The 25,226-nt window shown below is 43.5% G+C and overlaps 1 protein-coding gene across 3 annotated transcripts in view; it reads left to right on the plus strand.

The window, feature by feature from the left end:
• The first annotated feature begins 1,192 nt into the window (after positions 1-1,192).
• Positions 1,193-25,226, plus strand: part of GRN (granulin precursor) — a 29,312-nt gene continuing 5,278 nt past the window's right edge. Inside the window, exons 1-10 of one of the 3 annotated variants that reach the window (XM_044296288.1) lie at positions 1,196-1,328; positions 12,849-12,990; positions 14,028-14,153; positions 14,698-14,776; positions 14,860-14,969; positions 16,300-16,447; positions 20,287-20,390; positions 20,474-20,603; positions 24,082-24,176; positions 24,510-24,633. In XM_044296288.1, the coding sequence (XP_044152223.1) occupies positions 12,850-12,990; positions 14,028-14,153; positions 14,698-14,776; positions 14,860-14,969; positions 16,300-16,447; positions 20,287-20,390; positions 20,474-20,603; positions 24,082-24,176; positions 24,510-24,633 (1,057 nt within the window). In that variant the 5' untranslated portion in view covers positions 1,196-1,328; position 12,849. Of the gene's footprint in view, positions 1,329-12,848; positions 12,991-14,027; positions 14,154-14,697; positions 14,777-14,859; positions 14,970-16,299; positions 16,448-20,286; positions 20,391-20,473; positions 20,604-24,081; positions 24,177-24,509; positions 24,634-25,226 lie in introns of all 3 variants that reach the window. The other 2 variants (XM_044296289.1, XM_044296290.1) reach the window with 2 other exon arrangements.

The following is a 25,226-nucleotide window of genomic DNA, read 5'->3' on the forward strand; positions in this document are numbered from 1 at the left end:
TGGGGGCATGGCTTAACATGGGGTGTCGCTATCATACTGTGGCTCCCAATAATATTAATGCCCCCCCAGAATTAATACTGTCCACATTACTGCCCTCCAGTAATATTAATGCCCCTATTAGTGCATCCCAGTAATAGTAATGCCCCCATCAGTGCACCCCAGAATTAATGCCCCCATTAGTGCCCCCTGCAAGAATAATGCCCCCATTACTGCCCAGTTAAAATAATGCCCCCTATTAGAATAATGACCTGCACTCCAGCGTGATGATGTCGCTCAGGTCCTGTCCAGCAGATCTCCAGTCAGCAGCACGAGCAAATGGAGGAATGGAGGAGGTGAGTGATTTATTTTTTTATAATCACAGGGGAGGGGGTAAAGGCTGCACTAATGAACGCTCCGCAATGGAAGCGCTAATTAGTGGCAGTCCTGTTAAATTACCAGCACTGGCAAGGCCACTAAAATACCGGCCGGGTGCCAACCCTAGTCACATAAAACTGGACCTTGTACAGCCTAGTGACAAAACAAAAAAGTTATGGCTGCCTGGGCTACATTCCCACCACATGACGGCTGTTTTTTTTTCAATGGCCCTCACACGTCCACTTTAAGAACAATGGTAGCCCATGGGGTTATCCCATTTTGGCCATTTTCAGTAATCAACAACCTCCATATTACTGAACTACCGGGACCCCCGCTGATTTGTGAAGGCACCGGCGCTCCTGCCTTCTCGCAGCTTACCAAGCACAGTGCTGTACCTTGCATATCGGCCCCATTCACTTCTATGAGGATGAGTGGCTCCTAGGCCATGTGGAAGACTAACGTTGTCACTGGCCTAGGAAAAGCTAAGAGGAGTGCCAACCCCTGTGTCCTCAGAGGAGTGACTCTGCCTTCTCAAACAGCCGATCAGCGGTGGTCCCAGATGTCTGGCCCCCACCTAATACTGATGATTTATTCTGAGCATTGGTTATTAGTAGAAAAATCTTGGAAAACCCCTTTAAGCAGATGACCAGGCAGTCTCTCATAACCTTTGCACACAGCAGTTACAGTAAATTGTGCAGCCTTGCAGTCTGCCGTCTGTGGCTCCCCACCTGCAGTTCCCATGATGGCCCGGGAGCCACAGGCTGCAGACCGCTGAGTAATAAGCCCCCTCACCCTTCCCCTTTAGCTTGGTCACGTGATGTGCTTGATCACGTGCTGACTGAAGCTTGTGACTGAGAAAGTCTCTCCGAGAACAACAGGACTGTCAGCCAATAGGATTGCGGGGTGGGCGGAGCGTTTGAGGATAAGAGGTCAACTGGCGGAAGGTTCGGCAGAGACCCTGAGGCTGCAGACAGGTGAGGAGCCGCTGCAGCATCGCTGCGTTGTGTGTCAGTGCGCTGTGCAGCAGCCGTCTACCCTTTAGCGCTCTGTTCAGATGTGTCTCCTTCTCGCCCACAGGTTCAGTTGAGCTGGGTTTGTCACTTGGCACATCTTAGGGCTGCAGGTAAATCTGCTACAGTGCTGTTTACCTGCAGTTAGTCAGTGGCATGCCTCAGTTATCAAGCAGTGCTTGTTAATGAATGCCTGGGTTCCAGCTCTGCTACATGTGTCTCATACATGTGCTGCACTTTCTGAGATGTCTGCACAGGTGACTTCTGATGTCTGGGTGACAGTAGGGGTTGGCACCCTGCTTTCCTTCTTGTACAATAATGTCCAGGGTGGCTTTGCTGTTCAGGTACCTGGGAAAGCTTGGTGGTGCCTTGTTTGGGAGTAGTACTAGCAGGAACTGGGCAATAGGTGGGCAGTGCTGGGTGCCAAGCTTTCCTAGTGATAGGTTCTGAAATGGCTAGGATACTAAGGCTGTGTTCACGTGTTTTCTATGGTGATGCTGACCTTGATTTCTGCTGTGGTTTGAGCTGCCTCCATTCAGTGGCTAATTCCCTACTCCACCCAAATTAACTTGCCTGCCACTTATTTCTATGGTGGGAATAATCCCTGCCGTGTGCAGCGTATGGTCTGAAAACTACCAGATCTGTGGTAAGGTTTGTCCTCGCCCTCCTGGAGCATTGTGCATTTAGTGAGTGTAATTGCATCCACTAGTTTAGTAGGGCCCCTTTCAAGACCTGGACCCCCCCCCCCCCCCTTGGTTCTTGGTCCTGACTTTACTAGTTATGCAGTCTACCATCCCTGTGTAGAGCAGTAGATTTGCTGTTCAGGAGGCTGGGAGAGAAGGGTGATGGTCCCAGGAATCATGCTGGGACCTGTAGTGCCACTGATTAGAATAGGTTGTGTGTAGCTATGGTAGGTCTGGGTGTTGGTGGGGATTTCCAGCAGGCGAGGTGCAGTGTGACTCAGTTCCCGGTTTTCTTTCACTTCCTCATCATGGCTGCTTTCTGGCGCCTTGCCCATGACATGTAGACTGTCATTGGTTGATGGTGTTTTGCAGGAGTCTGCCTTGTCTCAATTGTGCTTGTCCATGGTCATAAAAACGAGCTGTAGACGTGCTTGTTTAGATGAAAGTGGAATTTTAAAACTTGACATGTGTCCAAGATGGTGATCGGTGAGCAGTGTAATGGGACCGTATTAGAGACATGGTGCTGTAAGGCGTAACTAAATTCTAGAGACTTGTAGGGGAACCCATATTGGATGGGCGCTGTCCCCAGCAAGGTTGAGACTACAAGTTTTGAACACTGAATTTCAGCAGCCGGAAATGTCACAATCCTGTAGCCTCATTAATCTGCAGAATACAGGCTGCTGTTCAGAGTCCATGTGCAACTTTACAGGGTATATCAAAATGACTCACTGCAGTCTGCTGGACTGAGACCACATCGGAGCCACTGAGTACTGTACTAATAAACCTGACACCATGGCATTGGTGATACTAATTCTAACCTGCCTAAGGGGGTGGGCACAGTGCCTTAAGGCACAGCAGCATATTTTCTGTCCCCCCTTCCCCCAGACATCCATTTATTTTTCAGTACTAGAAAAACCACACGCACCAGTGTTATATGGTGCGGAGGACTGGTACTGAACATCCAGTACCCTACATCAGTGGTCCTCAGGGCCCACCTGCTAGTCAGGTTTTTAGGATTTCCTTAGTATTGGGCAGCTGATGTAGTGTCCATCCGTCAGGATTTACCACAGGTATTCATTCTGTGGGATACTCCTAAATCCCGACTGGCAAGTGGGCCCTGAGGACTGGAGTTGGGGAACCCTTCCCTACATGGATTTCGGGAGTTGAGCCACACCATCCAGAGGGAGCCAGCTGTAATATAGCCAGGCTCCTGCTGCCATAGCCAACTTTGGCTCTGATCCCAGCTTAACACCTTTTAGATACTGCAGTCAATAGTGACCGTGTCATCTTAGTGGTTCAGAGTGATCTCGTTCTCTCAGTATACAATTCCCCCCCCCCCCCCTTGCATGATCCAATAGCAACCAAGGCCTTTTTTCCATTTCACCACCATGATGGCATAGATATGGAGATTGACCTCTGTAGGATCAGGAACAGAGGTTGAGTGCCACAGTTACTTGTCCCTACAGTGGCCAGGGTAGAGAGGCTTCCCTGAGCAGTCAGGAAGGTGAAATCAAAGTTCGTTCAGTTTTTATTTTAAAAATGGCCACTGGTATATCTGAGTCAGGGCTCCCTTACACAGATGCTTAATTTAACACTCAGAGTCCCCTGCTTGCCGGCGGTCTTTGTACCAAAGCTGAGCTGTGGCGAATCTATGGTCTTGTGCCTGGTCCATATGCTTCAACGTTGTGCCTTTCCCTGAGTGGGATACGCTAGTAGCAGCGCACATTTACTTCTGCCTTCAAACAAAGCTGGCATCACATTCGGGGTGGAATGGAGTGGCAATGCCTAGAAACATGGACACGGAGATGACTCTCGGCGGCTATGTTTAAAAACCCGTGGGAATCTGCCATGGTGCATCTGATCTGAGGTCTGTGTGGGTGGCCATGTCAGGTCTGGGTTCAGAGCTCTCCTACTTCCACACTAGCTTTTTTCTTTTCCAGCAGAGGGTTTCGTCCTAGGGGCTCAATACGGAAAAGAACTAATCAGTTTTATCCCCATGCATTCTGAATAGAGAGCAATCTGTTCAGGATGTCTTCCGTTCAGTCACGTTTAGGACGGAGGAAATGCTGCAGTATTCTTTCTGTCCAAAATTCCAGATCAGTTGCTGGAATGCCGGCATTAATTTACACTGATGTATTGGTGCTGGATCCGGCATTAGAAATACCAGAATGCCGGATCCGTCCTTTGGTAAAAATGTGGGGGGGGGGGAGAGAAACTGATACACTTGTCCGTATGACAAATAGAGAGACGTATCCGTTCTTGCTATACATTTGTGAGACTGATCTGGCTCCGTCTACAAATGCTGTCAGTTTGCATCCAGACTGCCTGATCCGGCACTCCTGGCAACAGAACTGCTTGCCGGATGACTCCACTGCAAGTGTGAAAGTAGCCTAAGGAGACACAGAAGAAAACTAGACACTTAACCCCTTAGTGACAGCTTGTTTTGGGCCTTGCTGACCAAGCGTTTCTTTAATTGTCGCATTCCAAGAGCTATAACTTTTCTATTTTTCTGTTTGAGGGCTTGTTTTTTTGTGGGACAAGTAGTAGTTTTTAATGGTGCCATTTTGGGGTACACAACTTTCTGATTAACTTTTATTAACTCTTTCTGGGAGGGAGATGGGGTGCAAAAACAGCAATACTGCCACTGCATTTTTACACTAAATTTTACGCCATTTTTTGGTTTAACAAAAGCTTTATTCTTTGGGTCAGTACGACTACAGTGATGACAAACATGTTTTTGTTTTACTACTATTTTGCAAGAAAACCCCTTTTTATTGAGTTTTTTGCATTGCTGCTTCCCAAGACCCATAACTTTCCTATGGAGTTGAGGGCTTGATGTTTGTGGGACAACTTGTATAATATATATATATATATATATTTTTTTTTTTTTATTGGTATCATTTTGGTGTAAATGGTGCTTTTTGATCACTTATATATTTATTTATTTTTTTTCCTGTAAACTAAGCATAAAGACAATTGCTAATTTTTTTTACAGCGTTCACCGTAGGGGATAATTTGTGATATTTATGTAGTCCGGGTCATTACGGATGCAGCAATACCAAACATATGGTGGGGGATTCATTGAAAAGCACACTTTCAATGGAAAAAATGTTTTATGGAACTTTTTTTTTTTTTTACCACTTAATAGTCTAGAACAGACAGTATTTTGATTGCTTTTAAAAAGCAATGCACTATCCCTATGCCATCCTAGCATTGACAAGCAGGCGTGGATTGAAGGCTGCTCTGGGGCCTACCTCAGACCTCTGCCAGCCTTCACACACGGGCACCTCGCAATTGCATTTGTGGGGTGCTGCTGGGAGACAGAGGGAGTCTGGGGACCTGTGCAGCGCTTAGACTGGACTGCTGTTAAAAAAAAAAAGCGGCGGTCCTTTAGTGAACGCTGTAAAAAGGCATCTGGGTGGTCACTAAGGGGTTAAATTGTATATCCTGCTTTAAAAGATTACCAAATCTATATACAAAGAAATTGTGTAAAGAGTGTTTCAAACATTGTAAGGAGGAATTTAGAACAATGATCCAAGAAGAGGTTAAAGGCTATGTACACCTTCAGAGGCAATTTTTGCTTGAATTCATTTTACACTTTTTTTTTTTTTGGCTAATCATATTTTCAATTTGCCTTAATATTGAGCTGTTGTCAAAAGGGTTAACGGTCTTTCTAACTGGATGGTACTTTCACTTTCACATTATCTAAAAAAATAATAATAATAATCTTTAATCTACTGAGGGGTCATGCATGCTCATTTAAAGGGGTGTTCCCATCTTGGACAATAGGGACATATTGCTAGGATATGCCACCATTGTCTGATAGGTGTGGGACCCGCACCTATAATGAGAATGGAGCGGGGAGCTCTGTGGCTGGAGGACCCGAGATTTCCCACGGTCCATCTACTAGCAAGCGCTGCTCTCATAGAAGTGAATGAGTGTACTGTGCATGCACGGCCCACACTTCCATTCATTTCTATGAGGCTGAATGAAACAGCCAAGCCAGGGCTCTGCTATTTTTGGCGGCCCTGTAGAAATGGAGGGTGGCTCTGTGTGCCCTTCACTTGCTGGGCCCCATTCTCGATATAGGCAAGTCTCAGCGGTGGGACTTGCACCAGCCAGACAATGGGGGCATATCCTAGTGATATACCCACATTGTCTGAGATGGGACAACCCCTTTAAGCCACATTCTTATGAATAAGATGAGGACTGGGCTCTAATGGGTGTTTATAATGTCAGAGCAGAGATGGTCATCTGAGGAGCAGACTGACTGAAAATCCACAGGCTGCTACTACAGCATTTCGGCTCTGTACAGAAAAAGGACGCCATATATATTTTTTTAATAAAGACCAATTGAAAAAATGAGCTGGAGAACCACCTAACTCTCCATGGGAGAAAAGAATCTGTTAAGTTCCCTTACTAAAATCGGCCACAGCCTTCCTTGCAAGGACTTTCAAATGCTGCTAGGATGGTGCTATGGATGAAATCGTGGTCGGTGACAAAACATCCAAAATTATGTTCCAAAGCCTTCTCAGCAGGATACATTTTTGGGAAAAAACGGGCCGCTGGAGCTATTCAAAAGGGGAAAGGAAGAGTGTTTCTCCTTAACACTCAGATTAAAATAGGCGACAAACAATGACGCCATGATAGAGGGAGGCTGAAGAGTTCAAGCCCAGTGGAAAGTCATAACTTCAAATCCATGGGTGTCATGGAAAAATTATAAAAATATATAATTTTCTTAAGTGCCCCCAAGCAGATTCTTAGTCACCGTACACATGTCTGATTCCTCCCTAAGGATCTGGGGTTCATGACTTGTGAGTAGTTGAGGTTCCATGCTCTGAGGGGATAGGGCTATTATTCCAACCTGTTTTTTGTAGACAAACCAGACAGTTTGTTCTGTGCAGTAATAAACCTGAGAGCCTTGAACAAATGCGTAACGTACAGAAAATGATGCCTCAATATGTGCAGTCAACTTTATAGACGCTTATGTCTCAATACAACAACTGTCACAAATATCAGACTCTCTCCCTTTGAGATCTAACAGGGAAAATGTTTCCAATTTGTGGCACTCCCTTTTGGCCTTTCTTCCGTTCTAAGGGTGTTCACCAAACTAATTGTAGAGATGGTAGCACATCTAAAGAAAGAAGGTACATCAATTATACCCAATCTATACTATTTCCTAATCCTAGGACACATTGTACATTATGAACTGACTATTTATACCTCATCAGATTTATTACCCACCCCAAATCTAAAGTCCAGTCTTCACCCAACCAAAAAAAACTAGGGGTAGATCTAGATTGAGGTGTATACATAATTTCTACCACAAGAAGTGGAAAATCTGAAGATTTCAGGGGAGGAGGATGTTTAGAGAGGCAATGAGTTTACTGGGATTACTGACCTCATTCATACCGTTGATAACATGGAGCCAAACACTTTCGTCTTCAATTTCTTTTACGCACTTGTATAGCCCTGACATTCTGCAGTGCTTAATGGACATTAGCATCAAGCTGTCCTCAATGGAACTCACAATCTAACTTCTATCAGTATGTCTTTGGAGTGTGAGAAAGCGGTGGAAACTCTTGCAAACACAGGGAGAACATACAAACTTCATGCAGATGTTGTCCTTGGTTGGATTTGAACCTAGAACACCAGTGCTGCAAGGCACCACTGCTGACCAGAGTACATAGTCAACAGAAGTAAACAGTCAGTCCTCAAACTACCAAGAACTAAGCAGTTTGGAAAGCTTTAAAAACATCAAACCCTGGAAGATCATATAAAGATTCTCAAACATTACAACAGTGGTTTACCTCCAGGGAACAAAATCGGTGAGATTATTAAATCTGTTGGGGGGAAAAATCTTCTCTAGGGCAGAAGGCAAGGTGGAATCAATAACGTCAGTTCACCTCAAGGATCTCAACCAAATGGAAGACTTCCTCAGCAGACAGAAGTTCACTAAACCCAGAAATCAGGCCATGGTGGTGAAATGGAAAATCTGAATTGGTCTTACCAGTAATTGTTTTCTTGACGCCACCATGATGGCATAGATATGAAGATTGCCCCCTCCCACCATTCCTCAGTGTCTTTCCAAATTTCTATAGTGTTATTTTAAAAAAGATATTTATCTAATTTATAAATGAATTTTTTGTCCCCCCCCCCCCCCCCCATTAATTACAGTTTTTTTTGTTTTTTTTTTTGGCACCACTTATTTGTTATATTGGAGAATGCAAGGGGGGCAGATTTTGTGGATTGAAATGGAAAATATCTACAATCCTGCCATGTTTTGGGGTTCTGATATTATGCTGTTAACTGTGCACTAAAAATGACTGTCATTATTCTGCGGGTCAATACCATTATGGCAATACCAGATTTGTTTATTTTTTTACTAATTAAAAAAAATCTTTGCGAAAGTTAATTTCTTTTGCATCACCATTTTCTGACAGCTATAAGTTGTTCAGGCTTCACATGAGGCTCAGCTGACAGTGTAAGGCTACTTTCACACTAGCGTTCGGCTGTCCGCTCGTGAGCTCCGTTTGAAGGGGCTCACAAGCGGACCCGAACGCTTCCGTCCAGCCCTGATGCAGTCTGAATGGATGCGGATCCGCTCAGACTGCATCAGTCTGGCGGTGTTCAGCCTCCGCTCCGCTCGCCTCCGCACGGACAGCTGAACGCTGCTTGCAGCGTTCGGGTGTCCGCCTGGCCGTGCGGATCCGTCCAGACTTACAATGTAAGTCAATGGGGATGGATCCGTTTGAAGATGCCACAATATGGCTCAATCTTCAAGCGGATCCGTCCCCCATTGACTTTACATTGAAAGTCTGGACGGATCCGTCCGAGGCTATTTTCACACTTAGCTTTTATATGCCAAAATAATGCAGACGGATCCGTTCTGAACGGAGCCTCCGTCTGCATTATTATGATCGGATCCGTTCAAACGCTAGTGTGAAAGTAGCCTAAACTGAGTACCGGCTTTTGTGCAAATACACAACACTGTACAGGGAAAGGGATATATATATATATATATATATATATATATATATATATATATATATATATATATATATATATATATTTTTTTTTTTATGGCTCAATTGACAAAATAGCTTTTGGCTAAAAAATGAGTACAGTATAAGTGCCCCAAGGCTTCCATAGCATTGAAATACAAATATGGGACCGGTCATTAGTAGGGTTTTAGCAGGTATTGAATTATCGATACTTTTGTACCGCTATCGATTTGATACTGAGATTTGACATTTACAATGCTAGACTGCGCAGCCTGGTATCAGAAAACATGGTGCACGCTCCATGTTCTCAGCAGCACAGGGGAGGAGGAGTCTCTTCTGTGTCTTGCGGATCTGCAATTTGTGGACTGCAAAACACGGCACTGTTGTATGAACAAGCCCTTAGGGTGACTAGGACAAGGGATGAAAATATCCCAGGTTTTAGCCCCTAAGTGGGCTAATAGTTCTGTTAAACGTTTAAATCACCCCCTTTGCCAATTTTACATATAATATATAAATATTACATATCACCATGCCCCAAAGTGCAATTTATTAAAATGTAAGTCTCCTATGCAGTGAACACTAACAGAAAAAAATTAACCGCAATTGGTTTTTTTTTTTTTGTCACCTTGTCCCCCCAAAAAAATAGGATTGGACAGTTCGATTATGGGCTGGACGTTCCATAAAATGGCTTTTTGGGTATTTTGTTTGCATGGTATCAAGTATTGCAATACATTATTTTTTTTCTGGTATCAAATCAAAATTTTGGCATTGCAACGACCCTAGTCATTTAGTGTGCAGGGAGCATACAGCATCTGGATGTAGTGTACATAGGGGCACACTAACCTGACTATGTGTGACATCCGGTCACATTGCATTGTGTGCATGAAGTAGAGAAGGGAGCTGTGAGTGGAATTGAAGAGTTGCAACAGTTTGAGGGTCTGAGGGGGGATATATATATTTTTCTCTAAATCCTAGGTGCGTCTTGGTCTGAAATGACTACCATATTTTTCAGCAAAATCCCAATGGTGCTGTTTCCCCAAACGTGAGCATGTGTGGGGTATTTCTTGTGTAATGGGGTGTGGTAACTCTGCTCATTTTAACTCTTGTAAAGTGCTACATTTTGGGGCTCAAGCAATGTAGGGAACCAAAAGCAAGTACCAGTGAAATCACTGGCTCATGCACAGTAATCACTGCTTGGCACGTAGCAGAAGGCATGCCATGCTAGGGAACCGGTGCTGTCTAAGGGGAGGGGGCGTTAGGATGGAGCACCAGGGGCGTCACTAGTGATGCTAAAACTGTAAGCCTGTCTCCTGGTGCTTCAATAGCCCTCTTGCATAAGTGCTAATTTCTCCTAAACTCCAGCACCTACACTGTAAAAGGTATCACCTTGCTCTGCTATATGCCTTGTATAGGGGTTGAGCCTGTTGACAGAGCCTCTAGAACTTTGACTTTCTATGGGTAGTAAGGCCTTTTATTAAACTGGTGTAAAGTACAACTGGATTAGTTGCTCATAGCAACAAATCATATTCCTATTTTTGACAGCTCCTTTGGAAACTAGTTGCTATGGGCAACTAAGCCAGTTTTACTTAAAGGGGTGTCCGTTTTCAGAGCTGAACCCAGACATGCCCATATTTTCACCCAGGCAGCCTCCCTGACAAGCATCGTAGCGTTTCATGCTCCACTGCTCTCCTTTGCCCTGCACTGAAACACTTGGGCCAAAGGGTTTTTAGGAGATCCAGTGATGTACCGGGCTCTCCTTAGGGCTGCTGGGCGGAAGCCTTCCCCCGGCAGTGTTACTATGAATAAAAAAAAGCCCTTGCCCTGTGCAAGGGAGAGCATCTGAGCATAAAATGTCCCGGTGCTAATATCAGAGGGCTGCCTGGGTGAAAATATGGGTATGTCTGGGTTCAGCCCTGAACCCTGACAACCCCTTAACACCAATCTGATAAATGACCTCACAGGTTTTCCTAGTAGACAGTTTTAATAAATGAAGCCCATTGGCTTTTGCATGCTGTGTAGCTGCGTTGCGCAGCACTGGTGGTGTGAACACTGCCTATGTAATGCTTTAGGCCAGGCATCCTCAAACTGCGGCCCTCCAGCTGTTGTAAAACTACAACTCCCACAATGCCCTGCTGTAGGCTGATATCTGTAGGCTGTTCAGGCATGCTGGGAGTTGTAGTTTTGCAACAGCTGGAGGGCCGCAGTTTGAGGATGCCTGCTTTAGGCAATGAATCTGTGCAGTCATGTGAGATTCCTGTACTGCTCATGTAATAAGTCACCAGTAGCACCAACATATCCCATAGAATCATCTGCCTCATGCTTGTAATCTGCAAGAAATAAGGGGTACAAACATAGCTTTACCGTAGTGAACAGCTGTTTCTGTAATGAGGCTTTTTTAATGGTTTCTAGAATAGCTGGGTGACCATTAATACAGTGGGGGACAAACTCCAGTTTCCCATCAAAGCAGCAGATCTAGCTATGTGGTATCGCTGATTGAAGACTCCCTTTAAATCTATTCAAAGTAGGCATACTTCCATGTAAGGTAGATGCTCTGAAACATAACAAACTCCTCTTGTGAAAATTCAGTCCTCTGATCCTGAGAAATGCTGCTTTTTAATTTTATAAGGTTTTCAGTGCACTTTGGGCAGCAAAGTCTCAGGAACTGTTGGTCCCATGCACACAACCATATCTATTTGTGGTTCGCAAATCGCTGAACTGCAAAAATACAGAAGCAGGCAGTGTTTTTGTGTTTTTTTTTTTTTTTTTTTTGTGTGTGGGGGGGGGGTTACCCATTAACTTCACTGGGTCCCCGGGCCACAATATGTCCACAAATTGCATCTTTCTAGATGTATGGATACAGAGACACATAGATGATCCAATAGACATGGGATGTGTCCTATACTTGGCTGCAAAAATATGGATCGCAACCCATTGAAGTCAAAGGGTCTGCCAAAAATGCTGATGCGACAAACAGTATCTGTATTCTGTGGATCCACAACTTGTGGACCGAGAAATGCGAACGGCTGTGTGCATGAGGCCTTAATCATCTGCACCAAATAGATTGGCCCTGCCCACGGTGCGCTGAAAAACATAATTTGCATAACAAACTCGCATGGATCAGAGTACCATATAAGAAAGGTGTACTACATGGCAGTATGCCTACTTTGACACCAGTTTTGTAGGCTAGGCCCTTAAGATCACACAACTTTCCCAGACACTGGTAACTAAGGACAATTAACTTTACAGAAGACGACTCCTCCAGTTTCCTCCTGGAGTCAGTCTTTCTGGACAGTGGTGGCATGGGCACCGCTGTGCCTGTTGCTGCCATGCTTGCGTGTGTACTAGTCTGAAAATCAGTGCAGCAGATGAGCTGCGATAGTAATGTAATAGGGGATGGATTGTGCTGATAGCGGTGGCAGTGGTTTAGCACAAGGAGGGGAAATGACAAGTGGTGAAAGTGAAAATGAGGAAGTAGATGAAGCAGAGTGCAGCTGGAGATAGCAGATGACAGATATAGCAGCAAAGCCACATCTGATATCTCGCTAACAATCGCCAGTCTGGTCCTAATCTTTTATATTTGGTGCAGCATTGGGATCTCGGGTAGGAAGATGACTATTCTGCTTCATCCAGAAGCTCCCTAGTAATGAGCACCTACTTAAACCCTGTCCTGTCACAGCATGTCTTGCTTCCTTTCCTGCCCTGGAGTGGCAGTGTTGGTGCCATGTAGAAGTATATGCCACAGATCTTTTATCTGAATGGAAACCACTCCTGATGGAGATGCCTTTCTTTTACTGCAGAATGGTTCCTCCGTGGTCACTCCTGCTGTTGGTTGCCTCGGCCGCTGCTCTACAATGCCCTGATGGGACCACGTGTGGTGAGAAAACTCTGTGCTGTGAGCTGCCCGATGGGAAAGGCTATGGGTGCTGTCCAGAGAATGAGGTAAGATGGATCTCTTCTGAGCAAAACCTTCTTGACATGACCATATGGCAATAGCTGTAGATATACATGTAGTTCAAGCATGGACTGCTGTAATTTCATAGTCTGCATTTTCTGCTAGATATAGTAAAAGGTCAGAAGAAACCACTAAGGCTACATGCTGAGTGGAAACTATGGCTTGGTCTTGATAGAACTTCTCTTTAAGGAGGACCTAGAGTTCAAAGGTCAGGAAAACTCACAGGAGTACACAACACTTTCTATTCTGAGGGCCATGTAGTCAGACCGCACTACAATAAGATGTAAAGAATCTTATCTGAGACAGTTACGGCACATTGACAGTTTCTTTGCTTGAACGCCACCACCTATCATTTTTAGAAGCGATAGAGCCGCCACCTGTTGGGAACTTCCTGTGGAAGTAGTTGGGGCTAAAGTATGGTAAAATGCAGGTTGTGGTCCCCTACCTCAAATGATGATGTAAACCACAGATCACGGTGGGCATTTTGGACAGGAAATTCTTGTGGCTCTGTAGTATGACTGCTTGGCCTGGTAACTGGAAAATTTAGGGAGGTAGAACAGATGATATGCAGGGCTGCAAAGGCAAGTGAAGTGCCCCAAATGAAAAGGGGGTACTTCCCAGATGCATTTGTGGTGAGTGTACAACAGGATGCCCTGCTGCATGCAGCCTCTGCAGGAGTGGTGTACACTGGCACTTGACATGGATGCCTCATAAGTAAAAAAAAAAAAATCCTTCCAGCTCTGTGTAATCGTCAGATATTTTTCAGAAAGTTGGTTTTATTAGGTGCACTGAAAACGTTTCAGGGTTGTACCAACCCCTTTATCAAGTAACACCTTGTCTGTGCACCTAATAAAACCAACTTTCTGACGATTGCCATCCTTCCAGGACTGTCTAGCCTGTTCTTCTGGCCTGATAACTGGAACATTTAGCATGACTGAACGTCATCATTGTTATGGGTAAATGATCAGCAGCAACCCAACCAGTTCTATCCATAATGATCCAGTTATATTTTTCACTGCATCAGGTCATGTCTCATTCCCTCCCAATGATTACTTCTGGGGTTTTCTGCTCTGCGGACAAGGGTTGTCCTGAGGAATATTCCTGTGTTGGCACCCCACAGGGAGGATCTGCCTGCTGTCCTTTTACCCAGGTAAGACATTTTGCAGGTTCTGTGTAGGCCTGTAGCTGTGGAGCATTAATATTTACTGCATTTGGGTGGTGATTGTCAGATAACGGGAGGATGGGCAGAACAATCCTAAGAGTCCCCTCTTTGAATTGAAGGGCAGTTAACATCACTTCCATGGTACTGGTGTAGATGGTGCACTCCATCAATCCTATTAAAGTGAATTGTAGTGAACTGATGTAGGGGTCCTCCATTCTCTGGAGCATGGGAGGTGTCCCTGCAGTTGGGTCCCACAGTGATCTGGTATTATCACCTGTCTTGTGTATATCAGACACACATGCTTTAGAGGGATAAACCCTTTGGCTACAATGCAACATGTGAAAGGACTCCCCAGGGAAAAAATTGTGCTTGGTGCGTGACTGTTATGAAGAACACAAAGTAGTCCTGCACCACCCATTTGGGCTTTGCACTAGTGTTGCACTGTGTATCAGTTTTTCCTGGCGTGTCCATTTAATTCTTACTAACTGGAGACCTGATGCCATCTTAACTGACATTATTTCTGTGTGACCAGGGAACATCTTGCCAGGATGGACATCACTGCTGTCCCTCAGGCAGCCATTGCTCTGAAGATGGTCATTCTTGTTTCCCAGGTGAAAAACATTATTTTATTTTTTTATTACAACTCCATGCACAGCTTCTCTACATCAGCTAATCAATCTGCTTGTTCGTTTAGCTTCAAACATATCTGCCATAATCTGCCCTGATGGAAGCTCGGAGTGTCCAAATGATGCAACCTGTTGTCAGATGGCCGACCAAAGCTGGGGCTGCTGTCCTTTCCCGCAGGTGAGGGGACAGGTGACTTGTTTTGAGATAATGGATAGTGAGAAGCTACCTGTCCACATCGGTGAAGACCATATGGTCCAGGTTGACAGCGTTCAGGGGCGTTCAGTTTCATAGGCTTGACTTGAGCTGAATCGGTAGCATAGCCCAGGATTGAAGTCTTCCCTGTAGTTGCCTACAGGCAAGTCTTTGTATAGTTTTTCATTATGCAGCATATAACGTTCATTTGCTAAAAATGCAGAAGACTAGTGTTGGCAAAAAGGGCTTTTTCTCCCTGTGATGCCCCATCAGGGTGTCAAGTTAAGATTAACTTGTGTTCCAAGTGGATGTTACCTGAATATGCTGCCCTCGATAAGACTGCATGTTCAGGTGACCTGTGCAGTTAAAGGGTTTGTCAAGGATTTGAAAAACAAAGGGCGCAACACGATCTATAGTTTGTCTGGTATTGCAACTCGACTCCATTGAAGTGAATGAGGCTGAGCTACAAGAGATATAACATGTGCAAACTAATCCCAGGCAAACCCTCCTGAAGGTACCTTTTACACAAGCTAATGTCAATTCTCATTCAATCGTGCAAAACTGAACATTTAAGCTAGTGACAGTCTGTAGAATTCTTGCTGGTCCAACTGTTTGTGTAGGCCCAAATTATCAATGATGGTTAAAGATTTGTCCTGTAAACGGCAATCGTTCACATGACTATTCCGCGCCACTCCAAATTTGGTTAGGCGGATGTATGTCCTAATATTTACAATTCGAATTTTTGCCCACTGGTTCCTTTATCAACCAATCGCAGTATGTGGGAAGGAAGCACGGGGACGTTCCAGTTAAACTTTTCAGCTTGGAAGGCATTGCGAATATGGACTTGAACAAAGTTGCTTGCAAAGAGTTTGATCCAAAATGTGGTCTCGGCTCATTAAAGACAGAACAGTCTTGTACACTTAAACAAGCTGGGAATGAGGGTGTGAAATATGAGTGCACACCTTAACACTGCCCTCACAGCACATTTGTGCACAATCTCTTTGCAAATGCTGCAGTCTCGTTTACCAATGATGGATTGTGTGATTGCAACTACAATGTTTAGAACGATAATAGTAATGCCTAAAAGGTAATTGTTAAATCATTCACTGACATTACTTGTTAACCGCTTTTATCGTTCCGAAAATTGCTTTGTGTAAAAGTGCCTGCAATGTAGTGCAAAGGGTGAACTCTGCAGAACATTCTCCTCAAAGTCCTTGTGTAAGACATGCTAATTCTGCGGTTGATTTGTCCATAGCAGTGGTAAATGTGAAAGCCCCTTTCTAACTGGTAATGGTTTAGCTATGTCTGTTTGTAGGCAACATGCTGTAATGACCACCTCCACTGCTGCCCACATGCCTCTGTGTGTGACTTGGAACATGGCAAATGTGTCTCTGAGAATGGCGAGGTTCCTCTTTCTAAGAAGGTTCCAGCAAGGGTGAAGCTGTTCCGTGCCAGTGAGTACGGTGAGTCAATTGGTCTGCCCTAATTGGCATTGTAAATGGAAAGTGTCCAGACTGAAAGGTGGATGTACTTAGTTCATGGCCAGCAGCACCTCCTCTAAAGACCAGTGTCCTCTTCTGACAGGTCTGCTGCATTTCCCCATGCAATAACAGTTCTGGATCATCTATTCTTATGACTGTTGTGCAGTTCCTGCTAGAAACCATTCCTGTTATTCCTACTATAAATTTGACAGAATTGCTAGCAGTTTGCAATGAAGGTCCATCTAAGAATTAATATTTAGGAATGTGTCCCTGTATACAGTGGGACATCATCCAGTTAATGCTGACAATGTCACTGTACAGGGACACATTACTAACTGGTAACATTTGGGTGGGCCTTCATTGCAAACTACTAGTAATTCATTCATAACTTCTAGTGGGAAGAATTAAGTATTGCCGTAACAGTGATGAGCATATATGCTCCAGAATATTGCATGTCAGAGGCGGCTGGTCATCTAAGGTCACACTTGCCCTCATCGTGCCTTCATTGAAATATTGACTATATGCAGCTACTGCCTATTTGAATCCCTGATTGCAAATTTTGTTCTGCCCCTTCAAAAAAAAGTGACCTTTGCTGAATCTTCCAGACTGTACTTTATAGTTATGGTTCAAGGCAATCCTATTTGACTAAATAGATGTATGAAGGCACGCTTACATTTGGTGTTGCGCAGAATAAAAATAGATGTAAACCGGTTGTAAAATTGTACTACTAAAATACCTTTTGAACAAAAGTAATAAAATATATAAGTACACAATTAAGATATGGAGGGCCCTCCTTTGTATGCATCATGTGTATATGCACTAGATGCTAAACCTTGGGTGCTATGCATCAAGTGCCTGGTGCCAGCTGACGACAAACTGCGTGCAAGCTGAGTACACAAAGGTATTTTGTACACAGGAGGTAATTCAATATTGCATATATCAATACATCAAATGCTGGATATGAGCTGAATACAAAGTATCAGGTGCTTGCTGAATATGCAAAAGCTGAGTGCATGTTAAGTACACAAATTGAGGTTTCAATATTTGATCATTACAGTTAGTGCATTTTACTTTAGAGCATTTAGCGTGCATCAGTTAGTAGTTCAGTACTTGGTTACTGTGCGTGTCTCTCAAATGTTCATGCTGTAGGAGTATACAGTTGGAGTGTACAGAAATTCTTATGATCATTGATACTTGCAACATAATGTTGTATCACAATTAGGGGTTCAGTACTTTTACCACTCCGCTACTTGAATCATCCAGATCGTATGTCCTTGTCCTGCAAGGACCTACGTGGCATTCCACGTGACAGAGGCAGGGCGGTACGTCACTCAGAGTCGTGATTCGTCCTTAGTTCTGCGCCGTGGGAAATGCGGCAATTTGTTAGTCCAGCAATAGATTATAAATATCTCCAGTGATCTTGACTTGTATATTCCTTACTGTTCCTTCTACCAAACGCATTTCAGAGCCAATTCCTGCTCCTTCCTCAGTGGCTTATAGTTGTATACTAGAACTAGTGGGGGTTTATAGTCTTCAAGATGGTGGTACGTATGTTTAGTTAAGTCTTGAAATTCCAGACTGTATTTTGTTTGGATTTCTGCACCTATAACAGGCATCTAAAACGGTAACTTTTTTTCATGTTGTAAGTCTTATTATAAAAAATAAATAAAAAAATGAATTCTGCATTGAGGCCTGTGGGGATATGGTGTTGAATTTGCATATTCGGCTTGATTCAGCCCTTGACATATTGTGAGTTTTGCATTGAATGGACTTGTATTGTCTTTTTGGGGAAGTTTGGAAGTTGCTGCAGCGGCCACATCTAAAATCCTTTGTGAAAGCCAATTTTTTTTTTAATTTTTTTTTTAACAATTTGGCTTTCACTAAAAGGATTTTTAGATGGGGTCGCTGTAAATCTACAATCTACAAATTTCATCACTTCAACTAACATCTTCCGCTGATTTTCTAGGTTCCTATCTCCTTCCAACCTACACTCCAAAAACCATACAATGGGCAAATATGGGAAGTATTTTATTTTGCATATACCAAACTAAATATTTCACATATAATTCACAATCAAGATCTAGTTCATGTATGTAGAACACAACTTGGGAGCAACCCACCAAAGACAGTGTAGGGTGACTATGATGACGGCAATTAACAAAATATAACAAACCCAATCAAACTGCATCCAAAACGCACCTGCGTCTTTGTAATTTTTCTAAGTGAGTCTATTATAGTAAATTATATAATTTTTCTATGTACACGACCACAATGGAATTTTATTAAAATTTTTATGGATTTTTAGTACTCATCATTTTCTGAGTATATTGAGAAGATTGTCACTAATTTACAGACAACCAAAAATATTTGTCAGTTATTTAAAAAAACACTGGAAATACAACCTTCAAAACGCTGTAGGGTTTTTACTATTACTTTCCTACAAATCGATGTACGTTTGACAATGGCATTATGAATATCATCCTTGTTCGTTAAACAAATATTACTGTTAGACAATGAACATCACAGTCATCACAGTGTGCCCATTGTAGACTATTGAACAAAACACCAGAAACTTACATGTATTGCATACAAAACACATACGCATTTATTTTTTATTCTGGCTATGTAAGGTACAATTGGTACTATATTTTGAATTGATAAGACTTACAACATGAAAAAGTTACCGTTTTAGATGCCTATTATAAGCACCAAAAAACATCCAGTCTGGAATTTCAGGAAGACTTGATTAAACAAATGTACCACCATAAAGACTATTTATACACCCCACTAGTTCCAATATACAACTATAAGCCACTGAGGAAAGGACAGGAATTGGCTCTGAAACACGTTTGGTAGAAGGAACAGTGAGGAATATGAAAGTCAAGATCACTGGAGAGATTTATAATTCATCGCTGGACTATCAACAAATTGCCACATTTTCCAATAGCCTGGAAATAAGGACTAATCACAACTTGGTACTGCCCTACCTCTGTCACGTGGGATGCCACGTGGAGGTGGTTGACCATGTGGGATGCCACATAGGTCCTTGCGGGACAAAAACATAGGACCCAGACTATTAAAGAGGCGTTGAGTGGTAAAAGTACTGAACACCCCCCCCCCCCCCCAATTGTGATGCAACATAATGTTTTAAGTATCAATGATCATAAGAATTTCTGTACACTCCTACAGCATGAACATTTGAGAGAAAGTTACTGTGTCAGGCTAAGTACGGAACTACTAACTCGGTGCATTTTACTTTGGAGTATTCAGCGTGCATCAAACTAACATTCAAATATTGAAACATAAATTTTTGTGTACTGAGTGTGCACTCAACTTTTGTATATCCAGCTTGCACTCAGCAATTGTGTATTCAGCTAACATCTCACACTTTGTACTCGGCTCATACCCAGCATTTGATGTATTGATATATGCAATATTGAATTATTACCTCCTGTCCTCAGCATACAACATGCATTTTGTGTACTCGGCTTGCACCAAGCACTTTCATGTAATAAGCTGCTACCAGGCACTTTAGGCATTTTTTAATTGTACATGGCACCCAAGGTTTAGCATCTAGTGCATATACACATGATGCATACAAAAGGGCTGTCCATATCTTAATTGCATATTCTACTTTTGATCAAAACATAATTTAGTACTATCATGAAATAAGTTTCCTTTTACAATACGGTCCAGCTGTGTGCATTACATCTACTTATCAACTTTCATCCACTAAACGGCTTCTGTATGAAGGAGCCGATGATGGAGCACCTCTATCCATATTACAAACTAATTTTCAGCAGTCCTATTTGACTTTACAGAAATTGTCCAAAAAGTCACTTGTCCTGACAGATCCTCTTGTCCTGATGGAACTACCTGCTGTCCAACTGTTGACAAAAGTTATGGGTGCTGCCCCTTCTTGTCCGTAAGTGTCTCTGATGCAGCTCACAAAATAAAGTGTGGCTAATGTTCGTTTGTCTGAGCCCTTTGTCATTGACTTCATTGCAGGCGGTCTGCTGTGATGACTTCACCCACTGCTGTCCTTCTGGGACCACCTGTGATGTCTCTCATAAGAAGTGTGTGAATGCCAACTTTGAGATTCCAATGTACAGCAAGATCCCAGCTTTATATGAGGAAGGTAAAACCTGCATTGCTTGTGAACTTGCACATTGATGATCAGATTACATGGTGATTATTGAGACTGTAGCCGTATCGTGGTGTGCGTTGAGGTTAAAGGTATTGTCTGCTTATCTTCAGGATAGGCTCTTAATATCAAATCGGTGTGGTGCCAACTAGAGGGAAGGCAGCACATACAAGCGCTGCTTTCTTTACTGTTAACACCCGCTGCAGTTGCAAGCGGTCATAGGTCATCAATAGTTATAATAAACTAACTTCAGAGGTTTTCAGAGTCTCTGAAAATAAACACTGTAGTTGCTTATTATGATGCACTAAAGCTTTGAGCTCTTCCTGGCTGTGGGAGTGTCGGCAGTGGTGAAGCTGCTCCATGCCCCCTACTGCTCTACCTCATACTTCCCTGCCCACAGCTTAGCCCCTTTCTCATGGTGTAGCATAGAGCCTTCTGTGTATCTCGCCTTCCCATTAGCCTCCTGGATGATATCCCAGTGATTCACAGGAGCAATCGCACACCATAGACCATAGTAATGCTTCTCAAGACCCTGCATGTGAGCTGACTGCATATTCCTCATTAGTATTGTGGTACTCTGCACTGCTGCTATCAGCCACTATATAGTAGAATGCCTCTTTTACAGTAATCTTGCCTGTTGTGCCCTTTTCATATTATAATGGCCCTTTATAGTAGTGCCCCCATGAGTAGTTTTACTCCCTAGAGCACCCTTACAGTAGAGGGCACCATTAACAGTAGGTTCCCCTGCATAGCATGGCACCAGCTTCATAGCAGAATGTCCCCTTCACAATAGTTCTGCCCCTTAGTGCTCCCTTGTTTGCACAGTGCCACCTTTATAATAGGAGGCACTATGAGGACATTCTTTTACATTACATGGACCCCCTTAGAGGTCCCACTTCACATAAGTGGTCCCCTTGCAGACAGCAGGGCTGTACGTCAGTGACATCACACCAGGTAGTTCTCTCTGCACTAGTGATGTCACACTACCAGACTTTTCTGTGAAGTAAAGAAGCTTCCTTACTCTTCAGGCATCCCTAGCTTGAGAAGGAGGCAGGGTAGTGACGGTACAGAGCTCTCCTGCCGGCACTGTATGAAGGAGCTGAGATGGGGGGGGGGGGCAGGCAATGAACGTGTCAAGGATGACTGACATGTTCATTGTGGGATGGAACAAGGCAGCCGGGATCACATTCCTGAGGAACAGCACATGATCCTGAGGCAGGGGAGTGTACCATGTGACTGGGAACCAGATCGCTGGCCCAGTATTTTTTTTTGTTTTTTTAAATTAACTCGCACCAGTGGGGGCAAGATGAGAATAAAAAATTAATCTCCAAATAACCCTTTAGTTTAGTGCATGGAATGCACTTTGCAACCTGTGGCTCTTCCCCACATGAGGGCCTTGCCTAAATAGAGTAATGCTTCGTCTAGACTGGACAATTGTCCAGGGCTGTGGAGTCGGAGGCAATTTTGGGTACCTGGAGTCGGCAAAAAATGAACTGACTTCTACTAAATTAAAATTGGAACAAAGTTATTACTTCTCTACTGTAAGAATAAAGGCCAATGCATGCAGTGCGTCACGTTACCGCAAAACAAACACGTTAAGTGACCATGAAGCATGCTTTTCATATGCTTCACTACATGGCACGCAACGCACAGTTAAGGAGCGGCAATACTTATACTTTCCGTTGTGTTCCGCTGTTACAGGGAATGCAATGCCCATGGTTAACCTAGCCTCTCACTAATAACTAGGTAAATGTTTTTTGCAGGACTAGACACTTGAACTATTGACTATCCATTCCTGTCACTTATACAAGACTGAAGCTGTAAACAATCTGAAACTGCTGTCATTCAGCTAAGGCTATAAAAACGTATAAACTCAGATTGTTACCTTTAAACTTTAAACATGACTATGGGATTCTACTAGGGAAATCATGTTTTACAATAAATTCCCCTTCCCCTGCCCCGTCCTGGATCCTCCCACTGCCCATCTTCAGCAGAAGATCAGCACACAAAGGAGAAGGCAGCAGCTTCTGCCCAACTACCTCTCTGCTATAAGAGCTTAGAAGAACTTGGTGGAACAGCTGTATGTTGCCTTTCTTTCAAGGAATGTATAAAATACATTTACATATAAAATACAGATGAGTCAGAAGTACCAAAAACGGAGGAGTTGGAGTCAGAGCATTTATCTACCAACTCCACAGCCCTGCAATTGTCAGGCAGATTATCAGATCAAAACTTTCTACAAACCTTTGCTCCTGACAGTCTGCTCATGTAAAGGTGCCGCAGATTACCTGACGACTGAACATAACCATTGTATCTCGGTAGCTGACTAATGTGTCCCATTGTGCTGTGAACAGTGATCGGCCCTGAAACAACTAGGTTGTATGAGGACAAGCTATATATATATATATATATATATATATATATATATATATATATATATATATATATATATTTTTTTTTTTTGCACGGTTTCTAGGAGACGGTCAGGATGGAGACCCAATCATTATTTTCCCTTATAACATGGTTATAAGGGAAAATGGCATTCTGAATGCATAGTACAATAGCACTTGAGGGGTTAAAAAAGTTTACTCGCCTTAATCCACTTGCTCACGCAGCTGGCATCTCTTCTGTTTTTTTTTTTTTTTTTTTTTTTTTTGCTGTGTGCAGGAAAAGAACCTGTGGTGAGATCACTCCGGTCATCACATGGTCTGTCACATGATCTTTTACCATGGTGCTGGATCATGTGATGACTGGAGTGACATCACCACAGGTCCTTTTCCTGCGCACAGCAAAAAAGACAGATGCTGGCTGTGCGAGCAAGTGGATTAAGGTGAGTTAAAAAAATTAACCCCTCCAGCGCTATTGTACTATGGCATTCTGTATTCAGAATGCCATTTTCCCTTCTAACCATGTTATAAGGGAAAATAATACAATCTACCCAGCACCTAACCTTCTGTGAAGTTCGGGTTTGGGTACCAAACATGCCGATTTTTCTCACATGAGTGCAAAACACATTACCATGTTTTGCACTCACGCGGAAAAATCACGCATGTTCCCGCAACACACCCACACCTTTTCCCGCAATGCCCGTGTGAACTCAGCCTAAGTAGATTCACCTTAAAACTGTTTCATAAAATCTCTTGTAGTGGTGCTGCACCCCGTTACCCACCCTTATTTTCCTCTGCCCCCATGCTTTGAGAGAGATTTAACATGACTAATTCTATTACTGTAGTGCTACTTTCCTCAGAAGACCCTGTTAGGAATATGTTAAGGCTGCTTTCACATCTGTCCTTTTCATTAAAGGAACTTTTTATTTTATTTACGGAACCTGCGATGGATACTTCTGACTGAAATGCATCATGGTGTCTGATGGTCAAGGCCAATATCACAAATCATGCCTGAAGGCAATCTGTCAAATATAGCAACATACTGGATAACACTGTCTTGATTTTTTTTTCTTTTTCTTCTGCAGCCGATGTTAAATGTGACGATACAGCCTCCTGCCCTGGCACTGCCACCTGCTGCCGTTTGCCCTCTGGAGAGTGGGGTTGTTGTCCCTATGAAAAGGTTTGTACCTAAAGGGCATTGGTGCTGTCACTGCCCATACGGCAAGTCTGCATTATATGGGAACTGGCTGGCTGCGCACCATATCACAAATGCGGACTGGAATGGGTCCGCAATATGGAAGATGCATAACAGAAGCACTCGAGCAGTTTTGTGCCTCCGCACCACCAAAAAATAAAATTGTATATGTTGCGTGGGCCCATTAAAGTTGAATGGGTCTGCATTCATTAGCGCAGGCCACACATGCAGTCCCCAATGCACAGGCAGCACACTATGCATGAACCCTAACTTGAGAGGTTGGTGGAATGGCAATTAAGTTTGACCTTCTCTTGCTAGGCTGTGTGCTGTGACGACCATGAGCACTGCTGTCCCAATGGATTCACCTGTGTAGAGGGCTCATGTCAGCAGGAGGCGCTCTCTGTCCCTTGGTCTAAGAAGATTCCAGCTGTAAAGCAGAAGAGTAAGTTTCTGTCCAGTTAAATATACAATGAATGGATTACTTTCAGGTCCTAATCTCCTGTCTGACAATTGGTCAACCTTTGTAATTCCAATTTTAGGGGATGCTGCCATGGTCTGTGGTTAAAAACCTGAATGTGCATCTGGGTCTGGACACCCTCTAAGTTGTGTAACTTGTAGAACATTTACTTCCAACGTGTGAACGTATTAGATCGGAGGTTGCATTATTTGTTGGAGGAAACCTTTTCAGCTACCATTTTGAAATCCACCTACATGGAATTTGGCTAGTTTTTCTAGTGGGAAAGGAGTCTTGAAATATGACTTAAATGTGTTGGTTTTGAACCATCTTTACCTGGAAATTTTTGACCTTGCTTAACTCCTACAGTGCTTTGCCATCTTCTGTGTCCACCATTCTGCTGGATACACATGGAGGTGTCCAAACTTTTGCCTCACTCTGTATAGAATTGTGGTCATGGCTGTGGAGACACCAACCTGACCTGAAGGGTGGAGACCAGCTTACTTGAATGGCCAGAACTAACTCTTTAAATGGCTAGCAGTGTGCCCTTAGCCATGAGCATGGTTGGGCCTATAAGGGGG

The sequence above is a fragment of the Bufo gargarizans genome, chromosome 6 (genome assembly GCF_014858855.1).
Source record: "Bufo gargarizans isolate SCDJY-AF-19 chromosome 6, ASM1485885v1, whole genome shotgun sequence".
Taxonomy (NCBI): domain Eukaryota; kingdom Metazoa; phylum Chordata; class Amphibia; order Anura; family Bufonidae; genus Bufo; species Bufo gargarizans.